This window comes from Diceros bicornis, chromosome 2, assembly GCF_020826845.1.
Source record: "Diceros bicornis minor isolate mBicDic1 chromosome 2, mDicBic1.mat.cur, whole genome shotgun sequence".
Classification (NCBI taxonomy): Eukaryota; Metazoa; Chordata; class Mammalia; order Perissodactyla; family Rhinocerotidae; genus Diceros; species Diceros bicornis.
The window spans coordinates 11,044,956-11,060,868 of record NC_080741.1 but is presented as its reverse complement, the minus strand read 5'-3'; the positions used below and the strand labels follow the sequence as shown (position 1 = coordinate 11,060,868).

The 15,913-nt window shown below is 42.6% G+C and overlaps 1 protein-coding gene across 1 annotated transcript in view; it reads right to left on the bottom strand.

The window, feature by feature from the left end:
- Positions 1–13,509, bottom strand: part of PCOLCE2 (procollagen C-endopeptidase enhancer 2) — a 69,443-nt gene extending 55,934 nt beyond the window's left edge. Inside the window, exons 1-2 of the mRNA XM_058551520.1 lie at positions 13,132–13,509; positions 11,983–12,091 (exon numbers count right to left, since the gene is read on the bottom strand). Coding sequence (XP_058407503.1) covers positions 11,983–12,091; positions 13,132–13,214 — 192 coding nt within the window. The 5' untranslated portion in view covers positions 13,215–13,509. The remainder of the gene's footprint in view (positions 1–11,982; positions 12,092–13,131) is intronic.
- Between the last annotated feature and the right edge of the window lie 2,404 nt (positions 13,510–15,913).

Below are 15,913 nucleotides of genomic sequence, written 5' to 3'. Positions count from 1 at the left end.
TTCCCCCAGAGTGCATGTTTTAAGAGACTGAGGCAAAAGCTTTAACATTTCTTATGCCCCAGTCCCAGAAGTCACATAGTGTCACTTCTGCCCCATTCTATCTGTTTCATAGGGTCAGCCCAGATTCAACGCTTGAGGGTTCAAGAAAAAGGCATGAATACCAGGAGGTGTGGTTATTGAGGGGTCATTTTTGGAGACTCACCACCACAATAGTGGAGCTGGTTTTTGAACCCAGGCAGTCTGGCTCCAGAAACTCCACTCTTAACCACTATATCATGGGCTGTCTCTATTAGGAATAAATGAATAAATTCATTACTTAATTTGTATAACTAGGTGACTATTCTGGTGATTTGAGCTCCAAAGGTGAATTAAGGTCTCCATCTCTAAAGACAGAAAATTATTTGCAATTTTTAACTGACAATCCTTTTTCTGCTTCTAAACACCCTAGTTTCCAAAGTTAAGGGGCACTTCAGTTGGGGCTGGGGTGGGAGGTAGCTGGTTGAGGGGACGTGGCTTGAGGAGAAGCAGGGAAAGTTTGGAAGAGCTTCTGTGGACAAAGTCTTATGAAAGATCATATTTTAAATGAAGAAAGGACATAGTGAGTAGGAATGGGTATTTCCAATGGGAGCTAGCCATGCCCCAAAGGGATTACCATCCAGCTTGAAATGCACTGGCTGGTAGACAAGTTTTACACAAACACCGCACTTTTATGCCTTATTACAGCCCTGGAAGAGAGGTAAAAAAAAAAAATCACCACCACCATTTATTGAGTGCTTGCTTGTACCCAGCACTGTGCCAAGGGCCCTTCATCTACTACCTCCCTTCAATCCTCACATCACCCTTACAAGGCAGGTCTGACCACGATACCAACTTCAGAAAGTTCTGGAAACTGCATCACATACCTAGTAAATGGCTGATCAGTATGTCAGTATGACTCTCCAATGTCCATCCTTCTAGTCCTGAGTAGTGCCACACATCCAACCCTCCACCATGAACTTTGTCACCTTGTGCCATTGTTATTCATTTCTGGGACATCTCTCTGACTACTGAGAGCCTCCTTACCTCCCCCAGCCCTGTCCCAGGATGTGGTTTTCCAATCATTGCAGTCTCGGTGCCCAGCCCAGCACCTGATCTCTGGTAGGTACTTTTAAAGTAGTTTTAACGAATTAATGAATTATGATTTCTTCGGAGAAGATCAGTCGTAGCCCAGGGCTTTTAGAAAGTCTCTGGCTAGCAATCAGACTCCCATCAATTCATTTCTAGGAGCAGTCAGGAGCAATAAAAACTCCACTGGCTTCTCTGTGCCCTTCTTCTTGTCAGCCTGGTCCATGGAACAGCCCATCTCTGACTAAATGGTCTCTCCCTCCCTCCACATTTTGGGAAACACTATATTTCACACCTAGGGCTCAGGAGTGTCTCGGGGGTGAGGTGGCGAAAGAGAGGTGATATTTAGTGGTAGGGCTTGTGCAGCTTCAATTAGCACTCCCACTTTTCTGTGGGTGTTCCATTTATTTTTAGATGTTTGTATTGGTTTTCTGGAGACTTGCCATATTGACTCTCATGATCTAACAAATAATATATCTGAAAAAAACACTTCTATTCTCCCAAGTTCCCAGAGTAAGAATTCAAGAGTACCCCAAAGAGCTATTGCCGCTGTTGATAAAGCTGCTAAATTATAATGTGCAACCGTGTAAGTTGAAGGTAGTCATTGCATTTTTCGTGGGATCAAGGAACAGTAATCTATACACGTAAAACTTTGCTGTGCAAGGAACATGGACCAGCAACTATCCACAGGAACACTCCTAACTCTAAGTAGAACAGTGTGAAAAAAAAAAAGAGAAACCCTTAAAATTAGGAGCCTCTAAATGCTTCTCTGATCTCCAGCATAAAGCAACCAACAAATGAGACCACTCTCTTTTTTTACTGTCAGTATCTGATTTTAAGGAAGCTGCAACTGTATGGAACAATTCAAATTTGCCCGTGATTTCACATCATAAATTGAACTCTGGAGGTGGGCAAGGAATGTCAAAGTAATTCCATCAGTCTTTTTAATAATACATTCCTAAAAATGCTTTCTGAGTGTTTTATCTCTTTTTAATGCCTTCTCAATTCATATTGCTTTGTAATAGAGCAGTTTTAAATGTGTTATCTTTGTGCTCCATTATTATAGTGATGTCTCAGGAAAGAATGACTTTGTTGCTCATTAATATATTATTAAAGAGAATCTCTTTCAGAAAAAAGAAATACCCAATGAAGACTTCATTTCCATGGTTTCTTATTTTCTTCTCTCCTCATTAAGCCCTTTCTCAGGCATCTGCTGAGCACCACACTAAAAATACAAGCAGTACAAACAAGCACATTCATAAAACATCAGGTTTTCAATCAAGAAAAACATATTTGATTTCCATGTGAAACAGCAAAGAAAAATAAAACAAAAACAAGCAACAGAAACTCTTAAAAGCAAGCAGAAAAGTACACAAATTTAGAAAAATTGGACTGAGGTCCCAGTGGGAAAAATGTCTCCTACTTGCTTATTTATTCAGGATTTATATTCTCCCTGCTTCCCAGGATTTAAGGCAGCAAGGAAAATGTTTTAATTCTTCTACTTTCATCAACTGAAACCTAACTGGGACAGTTTAAGTGTCATAAGACTCACGAAGTCTCAGAATTATACTCTCTTAACTAAAACCAAGAGAAAACAAATAAAACCAGCTACAGAGCTCTTATCCCATGCACACGGCCCTCAGGCTTGGGGACCAGACCCTCCCTGTCAATTATACTCAGCTTTACTCAGGAATCAGATGTAAATCATATTAAGTCAAGCACTGGGTTAAATTACTATTCAGGCAGCTGAAATAACCGAGCCTAGTCCAACAGATGTATATGCACATTAAAAAAAAAAACCATAGTTAAGATTGGAATTTAAGTCTCTATATAATTCGAAATCCTACATGTAGTTTAAAGCCAGGAAACATGTGCTTAAGGCCAAAATTCCATTCCCCTATCTGTCCTTCTGTGGTTATGCCAGGCAAATAATGGTTACAGTAATTTTAGAATGCCCTGCTATCCCCTTAGGTATAATTAAGTGACTTAAATGTTGAGTTCCTGTCTAAATTCACAACAGTAGTATTTGTTTTCTCAAATCATATACCCAGCACTGATCTTACTAGAACAGCACTGTATGTTTCAATTTTCACACAACTCCAAGCCCCACTGCTGCTGACTTTCTTCTCATGAAGCCACATGAAGGTGACTGGGAAGAGAAACCCAATCTCATGTTTAATCTACCATTCTTTAAACTAAATGTGAGTGCCACTGAAATTTAATCAGGCTTTGGGAGGATGAATTCAGTATGATGACTTTAACATACACTAGTAACAAAATCTGCTCCATCTCAACGGTACAGAAATGCCTTTACATAATTGCTTATGGCATATTTGGCTATATGGAGGCACGCCTCGTAAAATAGCCCTGTGATGCCAAACAAAGGACACAGTAACAATTTCTCAAGTCTTAGAGTAGTGCAGATGTAAACTGGGCCACAACATCTTTTACTCCTTCCATGAGGCAATAATTATTTTCATCTTAAATAATCTAAGATGTTCAATAATTTAAAAAAATGTAAATAAGCCTCATTCCAAATTATCAAAACTTAAACAACTTACAGTGAGCAACATATCTATTTACACATGTAACTGCTACTGATTCTCTTGTCTAACTACTCCCTACCAGATTACAAACTCCCTGAGGACGGAAACTATGCCTTGTCTTTTTACCGCCAGGGCCCAACCCAATGCTTAGTACATAGTAGGTGCTCAATAAGTATTGAGTGAATGTTTGTTTATTTGCTAAATAAGTGCATAATAGTGCATTTGTATTACTAAGTCAGAAAATTCTGTGCTAGTCTCTTTATACCATATGCAAGCATGACGATCCATATCAGGCAAGATACAAGTTCTTTAGACCTCAGTTTCCCCCCTTGTGAAATCGACATATCCTACTGACATCACAGAATTGGATGTAAAAGAAATAAAATGATACAATATACTTGAAGGTATGCTGAAAACCATATATTATTATTTTAGATCCACAATCTGTATAACAGCTAGTATATTTAATTCCAGCAGAATAGAAAAAATAGGTAGTTATCAAAACAATAACACACGCATTACCTGGGGAATCTAAAGATTTCTACATATGCTAATTTATGCTTTTTTTCTTCTGCATGAATTAGCTTAATAAGGAAAATTTTGCCATATACTGTCAGCTTAAATGGGACTGATTCTATTCATTTCTATAATTCTCCTCCCCTTTCCGGCAAAGAGTTGTGACTTTCTGACCCCTCCACATTATTTACTTCAGAGTTAAGGGGACCTCTAATACCAAACTTTTTTTGAGGTCATAATAGTTTATAACATTGTGAAATTTCAGTTGTACATTATTATTTGTCAGTCAGCATATAAATGTGCCCCTTTACCCCTTATGCCCACCCCCAACCTCTTTACCCTCTGGTGACCACTAATCTGTTCTCTTTGTCCATGTGTTAGTTTATTTTCCACATATGAGTGAAATCGTACAGTGTTTGTCTTTCTCTGTCTGGCTTATTTTGCTTAACATAACACCCTCAAGGTCCATCCATGTTGTTGCGAATGGGACTATTTGTCTTTTTTTATGGCTGAGTAGCCAATACCAAATTTTTAACTGCTCAAACTTTTGCTGATTTTCCCCAAGCCCAATTTATGCTGAAAATAATAACTGAAACCCTCAATAATTGGCTCTCTAATTTCAGTACCTTTAAATCTGGGGGGGAATAAAGAAGAGATATAAATAATAGACAAATACCTTGGAATCTCAATAGTGATTTATAACAATAGGACCATATGCATTGATTATCTCATTTTAACAACTGTTTTGTAAATTATGGCCAGCTTTAAATCTAAGAACAAAATCATTTTCACCAATATCTGCATACCAATTGCCGTTTTTGTCAGATAATAACAGCAACTGCCTAACACATTCAGATGCGATATTTAGTTTAACTTCAGGAACCAATTTAAAATAATAATTCCTACCTACCTATTCCAGGAGAATTCCCAGAAGTTTCCAGGCTTCAAGTTTCCTCTAATTTGCATGGTTGCTATGAACAAAGGTTCAGCTGGTCCCACTCAGCTGGCCACACCATATGTAGCCCAAGTCAGACTCTGAACAGAGTTGCTTTCACAAGGTATTATTTTGCTACTAATGCCTATTTTTCTTTTTTAAAAAACTGTGTAAAGTCATCAATATGAATCTCTAATTCTATTATGGGATAATAAAATGAACAAATTATGGATGAGAAAAATCAAGGAAGAGAAGTATTGGCAATTTGCCAATTTGCAATGACGCCATTATGGAATGGTGATCTTTGTGCCTGCGTGCTTGTTGGGCCTTATCTGTCTCCTACTAAGAGCCTGGGGAACACATCATCACAGGCAGCCCCCCATGCTCACATCTCCTACGTATTCATCTGTGTGTCTCCAGCACCTCACACTGTGTCTGGTGGGCTCTCTGTAAATGCATCTGGCCTATGTAGCAGTGAACTGTTACCAAACCTCTTAATCTCAAATTTGTGTGCCAGATGTGCAGTAAGCCAAACGGTGCTTGGAGATGGAGAAAGATTTATTCAAATTGGCCAAAACCAGAAGGTGGGAGCTTGGGTTCGCTCAAATTCGAGTTCACAAGAGCAGGGGGTTTTATAGAGCTAAGGGGCTTGGCCGGAAGAGCTTCGAGAAACAAAGGGGTCACTCCTGATAAGTCCCTGGGCAATCTGCAATGGCTACTGGGGGCATGCCATCCGGTGATCACAGCCTCCCCAAAGGCACTCTCTTCCTTCTGCAAAACAAGCTCACAAATCCTCCAGACTCGAGTCACCCCTCAAGTTAAATAGGAAAACAGCAAATTGCTTATTGAATACCTACAGTAACCCTCAGGTACCCAGCTTCAGAACCACATCACACTGGCTGTGTGCTAGCTGACGATGGTCCACTCTCCCTGACTTCCTTTAAGGATCTCAGAGATCTCTTACTGTTTCCTCACATAGTCTTGCCCTTTGGACACGTGTCCCCAGCAGGAGGACCACTGATAGGGAGGTCCAGGTGGTGGGATGTCAATCCTTGCAGTTTCATGTCTTGTTGCAGGGCTTGGGGACAGGTGGAGTCACTGGTTCTCATCCTTAAATCAATTCGGGTGACTTTTGCCTCAACTCAATCCTGTTGTCCTTCCACACCCACTTAGAAGAAGACCAGCCACTGTTTTCCAAAGTCTTATATGTACCCTGGCTGTCAAATCACACTTAACTCCTCCTCTCCCCCATACGAAGACTAGGTTTTTTATGCAGATGCCCCTTAGGTTGCAGTTCCGAAAATCAACTCTTACAGGAAACTAAGAAATGTTCAACCCCATCATGGATTATAAAATATTTAACAATTTCTTAACCCTCAAATTCTCTGATTTCATCTCTAGTCATACATTTTTGAGAACATACTCAGGAAAATTAATTAGTAAAAGCTAAGACTAGTTGCGGTCACCAAGAGTTGGTGGCCAGAAAGGTAAAGCTGAGTCAAGAGGCTGAGTTCCCGTCACAGCTTCAACACTACACGAACAAGTGTCAGCCTCCCCATTTGCAGAGCAGAAGTACAACTAAGCAGCATGCAGCACGTTCGTCCTCAACATATCTTTACATGACTAAATTAACCTCCAAGATTCTCCAGAACAGCACTGTCCAAAGGAAATTTTTGTGATGATGGAAATATTCATATTATACACTGTCCAGTATGCAAATCACTATCTACACATGGCTACTGAGCACTTGAAATGTAGCTAGTGTGACTGAGGAACTGAATTTTTCATTTAAATTTGAATAGCCAATGTCAGCTGTGTATTGGATAGTGCAGCTGTCTAAGAAATTGCTATAACAAATGTAAAGTACTATAAGGGCAAATCTAAATTTCCAATGCGCACGGTGTTCTTCCATACCAGCAAGCCCAATACAATTGGCTAGAAAGTCTGGTTGTGATGACCAGCATTCACCTTTCTCAAAGCACACAGATGCTAAAATTTGACTTCCCCATTCCCCCACTGATAGTTTATAAAAACAACTTGGTGGTGAAGCCACCTCGCAGGACACACCTCCAGTCCAGAAGAACAGAATGAGAGGCAGGTGAGCTCATGCAGGGTATTTCTCTGCAGCTACAGGAACTCGAGTTTGAGGGCTACTCTGAGACTCTTTCATCTTGACAGGTCTCTGTGATGTTTTAGTAAAAGTGATTTTGCAACACCCAGTGGGCACTCTGTTCTTGGTTTACTGACTGCAGGAGCAGAAAAATGGATTGGATCCACCCGCTTTGGGAAAGCCCTTAAGAGCCTGCCTTGGATGGGGCCAGAGCACAGTCCAGTCTGGAGCGGCTGCCAACCAAGGTCCAGCCTGGTGCCTCTGGCCTCTTGGCTGGTGTACCACCCCCTAGCTGCATTCAGAACTGTTGAGACAACTGCTTCAGGCAGAAGATTCCACGCTTGTTCATCTCCTTTGTGACCACCCTTGTCCACTCCACCATTTTCTCTCTCCTGGATACCATAGGAGCTTCCTACTTGTCTCTCTGCCTCCATTCTTAACTCCCTACAAGTCACCCTCCACAGAGCAGCCAGAAAGACCTTTCAAAATCAGATACTCTCATTCCTCTGCTTGAGATTCTCCAGTGGCTTCCTACTCAAAATAAAATTCAAACTCCTCACCGTGGCCTACAGGCCCGGCTCATCTTGTTTACTTCTTCTCTCCCATTGTCCCCCTTGCTCATTCTGTTCCAGCCACACTGACGTCCTGCTGTTCTTCAGACAAATCAGGCTTCTTTGCATCCCAGGACCTTTGCACTTGCTGGTCCCTCTGCCTAAAATGCTCTTCCTCAGACTTTCACAAGGTTGGCTCCTTATCACTCAGGCCTCAGCTTAAATGTCACCTCCTCAGAGTGGAGGTGATATAGCTTCACACTACTCTCCATCCCACCACTATGTTGTGTGTGTGGGTTTTTTTTTTTTTTAACAATTTTCTTAAGGTATATTTTACATATTATAAAACTCACCCATTTCAAGTGCACGAGTCAATGATTTTTAGTAAGTATGCCAAGTTGTACAACCATCACTATAAGTCAGTTTTAAAACATTTCCCTCCTCTCAGTAAGATTCCTCACGACCATTCACAGTCACTCCCCATACCTATCTCTTGGCCCAGGCGACCACTAACCTACTTTCCATCTCTACAGATTTGTCTTTTCTGAACATTTCATGTAAGTGGAATTACACAATATTCCACTGCTTTTATTTTTAAAATATCTTTATTGTGATAAAATATACATAACATAAAATTTACCATTTTAACCATTTTTAAGTGTACAGTTCAGTGGCATTAAGTACATTCATATTGTTGTGCAATCATCACGATCATCCATCTCCAGACCTTTTCACCTTCCCCAACTGAAACTTTGTACCCATTAAATACTAACTCCCACTCCCCCGACCCCCTGGCAACCACCATTCTACTTTGTGTCTCTATGAATTTGTTGACTACTCTAAGTGTTTCATATAAGTGGAATCATACAATATTTGTTCTTTTGTGGCTGGCTTATTTCACTTAGTATGATGTCTTCAAGGTTCATCCATGTTGTAGCATGTGTCAGAATTCCCTTTCTTTTTAAGGGACTTCTACGTTTAATTTCTTGAGAAATCACCATACTGTTCTCCACAGCAGCGGCACCATTTTACATTCCCACTCGCAACACACAAGGGTTCCAATTTTTCCACATCTTTCCAACATGCCTATTTTGATTATAGCCATCCTAATGTGTGTGAAGTAGTATCTATTTTCTTTTCACAATGCATTTATCATTACTTGATATTTTCTCGTCTCCTTGTTTGTTTAAACATTAATTGCCTGTCTCCCCAAAGTAGAATGCCAGCTGTGTGAGGGCAAGGAGTTGGCTGCCGTGTTCGCTGTCGTAACCCCAACAGTACCCAGCACTCAACACATATTTGTGAATGAACGAGACTCAGGGCTACCGGCTTTAGCTCTGCCACAGTTCACCTCCTCCTCTCTCCCCCAGGAATTAGAGGAGCTGGCGAGCTCTCTTCTGCTACCTGGACAAACCAGAGGAGCATGAAGAAAGACTACGAAGATTTTTACAAATGAATTAGCTCCATTCCTTGTGAAATACAAAGAAATGAAGAAGTTGTCAAAGCGAGACCTTGAGAATATGCGAGGCCTTTGTGAACATTCTGCTGAGGCTGTAATTATAACAAGGAGAATGTACTGGGCGCCTCTGGAAGTTCTTGGTAGCTACTCATATGCAATATAAGAGAGGCAGCCCCTTGAAATAGAACAAACTCATCTGGCTACGCTTGAAAATTATACAGCTTTTGAAATTTGAAAAGCAAATTATGCAGCCCTGTCTTCTGCATTACCTATGCTTTCTAAAAATATATTTTTTTCAAAAAAGGCTGGCATTTGTTACTCAACTTCATGAACATTAGTTCAGGCAGCCTGGGCAAACCACAAATAAATATGTCACAGAGACTGCTTGTCGCCTGCTAGTTTCTCCTTCTTTCCACAGTGATAGAAGACTTAAATTTTAGTGTTAGTAGAGCCTACTGATGCCTGAAATGAAACATTCATTTCTTAGCTTCCTTATAGCTAGAAGTGGCCACGTAACTAAGAACTAGCCAATGAAATGTAAGCAGCAAGTTGCATGTAATCCTGCACAATGTCCTTAAGGGGAGAATATAAGCCCTTCTCCTCCTTTTTGTTCACTGGAACATGAACATGGTGGCTGGAACTTGAGCAGTCATCTTGGACAATGAGGTGGCATGCTAAGGGTGGCAGAGCAGGGAGAGAGAAAGATACTGGGTGTCCAGTGATTGTGAAGCTGCCATGCCAATCCTGGAATGCTTACCTCCAGATTTATTTTGTGAGAGAGAACCAAATTTCTGTTGGAGCCATTGCTATTTTGGGTCTCTTACTGGAAGCTGACCTAGTCCTAACTCACATAGAATCTGTCCAGTAAGATTACAGTAGAACTCAAGCACAAAAATAAGGTCTTCCTAGATATAGATGACAAAGTAGATTGTTCGTAAAAGTCTGAGTTGTTCTGAGCTGATGCCAAGCCCAGCTTGGCTAATGAGGAGGGGTGGTGGCAGTGATCTGCCATATTGCCTATGGAGCAGAAGGAAGGACAATTCCACGCCAGCAATAACGAGGATAATGAAAATAACAGTGATGGCTAACATTTATTAAACACTTATTATATCCCAGGCACTGAGCCGAAGGGCTTTACATGTGTTATCTCATCTTATCTTCACAATCCTGAGGTTTAAAGAAGAGAAATCCTGGTCACACAGCTTATGAGTAATGGAACAAGAATTTGAATCCAGGGAAGTCTGACTGCTGAGCTCACATGCCTTACCCATGCCTCATCATTACAGCGCATCTGAACGAAGCATCCATTACACTTCCCTGCTCCCACGCTAAGAATGAGGCAGTCAGGCCTCTCTGGAGGCACACCACTCCTTTACCAAGGAAAACCTTCACTGGACATCAAAGTTTGCTGCCACACCAACAACGCCCACGATACCCAAAACACGTGGTCAACCATGAATTTCTGCTTGTTAGGCACATGATGCCTCTCAGTCATTAATCTCCTTGGATCATTTTTAACTTATAGCCATTTAATGACAACTGAAACACAACTATAATATGAATACCAAGTTACATGTTTGTTTCGGAGCCTTATTTCACATTTACGCTAAATACCAAGATTTCAAAGCTATTCTCTATGACTGATTCTCTCCTGGCCCCATGTCTTGCAATAACATAATGAAATCGGTACCAGTTCATCAGATAGTTAATATTTTATAGGAGAGCATCAATGCATAGAGGAGCCAAGTTTTATAGTAAGGAGGGGGACCCCTCATATCTGCCTGTCAAATGACCTTCTTGGTGGGAATGCCTCATTACAAAATAGGTTTCACTTTACATAGAGTTGGATTTACCAAACAATAGCAACTTTCTCAGAGTGATCTCAAGGATTCAGTGAGATTATGCTTGTTAACCACTTGGCAGAGTGCCTGGCACACAGTAACTGCTCAACAAGAGGCAGCTACTCGAAAAAATCCTAATCTGTGGGTGGCGTAATCTGACCGAATGAAGCTCTCAGTAAGCCAATGTATTCAATGACCAAACAACAACCATGAAGAAGATAGCAGTCACTACTGTCCTGACTGGAAGGATGACTCAATCTAGCTGACTCTAACTCCAGTCTTTTTTTTTAAGCTGGCTGCCTCTAAATCTGACTTCTTATGTTGACTCAACATCATCTATGCCATTCCCAACCAGCAGGGGCATTTTATTGGACTGTGACATTTAGCGACCCCCCTCGCCCCCGCCGGGTATTATTCTTCTCTATTTCTTACATTGCCTGTAGCGGTGGTTTCAAGTCAAGGACATTAAGCAGGATTTTTTCTTCTTTTTCCTTTCCCTTTTTTCACCTAACGAGTATAAAGCAGAAGATCTTTGATCTTCCATTTCCTCCTGGGAGACATTTATGCAAGGCACAGGCAACAAACAGTTTCTACAAGTCATTACATCAGGCCTTTGACTGAAAATAGCCTTAATTTTGAATCTATGAAACTCAACTGGGTCAAGCTGGGTTTTCAGAAACACATCTGCTTTAAGAATTGATTCCTTCAAGCATTATCTTGTGCCCTTTCTAATCACTAATGCAAGACACCACTAGTTCTATTAATAAAAGTCTCCCAAATAGTTGAGGTAAATCCAGCATTTCACTATTTCAGGCATTTGCCCCTAACCCAAAACCTGACACCAGACACCTGACACCAGCAGCAGCCTTCCACCGTTTCCAAGACCCACTTCCAGGAGAAAACCCTTAAAAAAATGCTTACTGTGATTTTCCAAGTACATTTGCTATTCGGAGGGTACACTCCAGGAAAACCTTCGCTGCCAATAAATCCAGACTCTCCAGTAAGAATGCCACCACATGTGAAAACAGGTCTGGGAAAACAAAAGAGGAAAAGAAACTTAATTTGAAACATGGCCTTACAATCTAATGTCAACTTCAGAAAGGTGTAGCCTATTAATATGGATAAAGTTAATACCGATTAATCAATACCTGCACCATATAAGGGATTTGAAATACTTGCTCTTAGAATATTTAAATTATAGCCTGATAAAACACTCAGTACAGCTGCCATCTGTCTCCATCATAATCACACAAGATCTATTTATCCATCCATCCATCTGCAATCAAGTCCTCCACGTAGTGGTAAGATCTTATAGGAAAATGGTAAATGGAAAATTTAACTGGGGGGTGGGGGGGAGAGAGAGGGTGACAGCTAGACCGTGTGGGGAGCATGGTTTTAAAGAAAGACAAGCAATTGATCAATATAAAAAAGTTTTAATTTCCTAGGTTTGGAGAGATGCCTAGTTCTCCTTCCCTTTTCTGAAAATCGTTGGCCATTGGCAGACCCTCTTATTGAAAAGGGAGGTTTGACGGTGATGGAGGTGTAAGGGGAGATGCCAAAGTTGGCCAACCCAGGTCCTGGGGCCGTCCCGTAGCTCGGAGGCTGCCAAAGAGTTAACTTTCCGGGAGCGGCTCCCTGGGCGCTGCGCGACTCGGCTTGTTTCCCTTGGCTTCCGTCTCTGGGCGAAGCCTCCCCGGGGGAAGACAAGAGATGTAAACCAGAGTCCACACGTTTGGGCCCTAAAGCTTCCCTCCGCCCGCAGAAACCCTCGGGGAGAGGAGACGCAGGTCAGATTAAGCCCCGCCACGTGGTGGCCGGGCCAGCTGCGGGCCAACCGACGGGCCGAGCGGAGGCGCAGGAGGGAGCCCTGCGGGCAGGCGTGCTCCCGGGGTCGCCGGGTCCTGGGGTCCCGGGAGCGGCCCACGCGGGGGCGCCTGGGCCCGGGTGAGCGCAGGGTCCCGCGCTGCGTCCCCGGGCGCCCCGAAGCGGATGGAGTGCAGCAGCGGGCGACGCTGCAGGGATGGAGGGAGGGGAGGAAAGGAGAGGGGGCCCGGGCGGGGGTCGCGTTACCTCTCCGGGGGCTGCTGCCGCGAGGGCTGGGCGGCGGCGGCCAGCAGCAGGCAGAGCGGGGCCCAGGCGCCCGCGCCCCTCATGGCCGGTGGAGACGCGGGGCTCGCCCCACCCCGGCGCGCACGCCGGTGCTCGCACCGGTCCGCACCCAGGCCGGCGCACACCCGGGCTCACACGCGCATGAGCCCCGGCCCCGCTCGCGCACGGCCCGGCTGGCTCTCCCTGGCTCGCGCTCGCAGCGCCGCGGCAGCCCAGGTATCCGGGTGTGCGCGGCGGGCGGGTGGGGCGCTTATAAAGGCGATCACGGTGCCGTCTGACTCGACGCTTAATTTCCCCTGAGGAGTTGCTCTGGCAGCCGCAGGCCACGGCTGAATATCCCGTTTGTTCTCCGGCGGTGGGAGGGGGCGGCTCCGAGGCCAGAGACGCCTCCTCTCCTGGGCGGGCGGGCGGCTCCTCCCTGGCACCGCCGAGCCACAGCCCCCGCCCCATCCCGCCTCCGGGACGGTGGGAGAAGGATGAAAGCGGAACCCCCTGCCGAGTGGTACCCAAGCGGGACCTGGCTCCGGGATCCACAGACCATTCACGGCGGGGGTGGGGGTCGTGGTTTGCTTTTGGGAGTGTTCTTCCCTAGTTGCTTTTAAATAGAAAGTATTAGCGCTTGCTGTTTGGAACCTGGGGTTCCTTCTTTATTTCTGTCTCCTTCAAACATCCAGACCTAAGGCAAGAAAAGGGAAAGTAGAAGAGGGATTCTATCATATTTTAACTCCTCTTATTCTCTTACTTTAAACACACACACACTCGCTCTCTCAATAGATTCTTTTCTGTTTTTACTGGTGTATGAGAATAAGGAGATAGTTTCTGTGCGGGGATTTCGAAATGCATTTTCAGCCAAGCGATTTGTGAGTGAATTGTCATTAACTGTCACATGATGAAGACAGAACCGAATCATCAGATCTCACTATCCCAAGTTATATTCTGAAAATGGTGTTTCTTTGCTGGCATCTCTCTGTTCTTAAAAGATCTTTTCCAACAATTTCTTTCTGTAGTATTGATGAGCTAAGATTTACAGGAATTTGCTTTTTTAAGGAGAACAATTCCAGCCTTGTGGAATCAAGTCTTTCCATTATTTAATTACAGAAAAATAATTTTAAACCTTTACTTTGTTTAAGTGCTTCCCAATAACCAGGGGTTAATAAAAGAAAAACAAGAACAGAATGGATTCATTAAGATCTTCAACAACCACACCACCACAAGAGGGATAGAGCTGAATTTAGGTTATCTCATTTGTGTTGTTCCCTCTAAATTATTTTCACCTTTCTAAGCAAAAAAATTAAGCATTAAAATAGTACATATCAAGACTTCATTTCTAATAATGAGCTTACAATGTTAAGAACATAAACATAAAACTAGCTCCAGGGAATAATCTGACTTTTAATAGTGGGGGAATCCAGGAGCCAATAGTAGGAACCAGAATTTCCCTGTGGGGTTTGTATTATCTTGCTATTTTGAAAAAGCGAAGGAAAAAAACACCAAGAACTACAACTTAAAAAAAATTCTCTAAAGGCACCACACCCTGTGACATTAAAAAAAAAAAAGGATTACAGAATTTGGCAAACTACATTATATCCTGAAACCTACACCCTCAACCCAATAAATATTGTTTTAAAACAGCAAAGAGGAAAATAAATGATTGTTTTGCACACATTTCAAGAATGTGCTATCCAATAGCATAAGTGTTTTAGATGATATTTTATTAAAAAGTCATAGTTTTAAATTATAAAGTGAAAATATTGCTCAATTGACTTTCTGGTAATGATTTGAAGTCATCATAGCCAGAAAATACTTAATTCTTAGGACTAAACTAAGTTTTCAAAATTTAAAATTAAAAAACATGCCTAAATGGATAGAAAACTATTTGAACATAAATATACAACCATATTTTCTTAATTTATAGACTGATGACTGCATTCATATTCTCACTAAAGAGTTATGGTTCAGGGCTGGCCCCGTGGCTTAGCGGTTAAGTGCACGCTCTCCACTGCTGGCGACCCGGGTTCCGATCCCGGGCGCACACCGAGGCACTGCTTCTCTGGCCATGCTGAGGCCGCGTTCCACATACAGCAACTGGAAGGATGTGCGGCTGTGACATACAACTATCTACTGGGGCTTTGGGGGGAAAAAAATAAATAAAATCTTTAAAAAAAAAAAAGACATGGTTCAAACACTGATGGTTCTGTTGTTGACACACACAGAAAGACATTGATGTTACCATATGATATTCAAAGTTTACTAAAACCCATATAATTTGCTCTTAGAAACATATATTTGACTTGGAACTACAGTCTGACCAAAATTATAAACCTTAAATGTCCTGAGAAGCTTAATGTGTTAAAATTGAGACAGACTCAAGTGGATTCTGAAGGTGTATGTAAGGTGCATTTCTGTGAGAAATGTGCATTTCTGGGCTTTAGCGATGCAGAAGTGGTATAATGGGCAGGGAGCCATAGAGCTCCAGGCGGCAGGAAATGGGAGAGAGAGAGTGGACAAAAGCTGTGTGGGTAGATTCTCGAAAGGAAAGTAGAGTGGTAGGTGAAGTGACCCTTGTTGTCCAAAGTATGCATTACCCAGTCTCTGCACTTAACCAGGTTGCACAGAGAATCAAAAAGTCATGGGAATATGAAAATATTCCCCAATGAACTGACCACTTATAAAATTAGACCCCACTCAAACATTCCTTGCTGCATAATATGAGCATCTGGCTGGGCCCAATATGGCAACATCT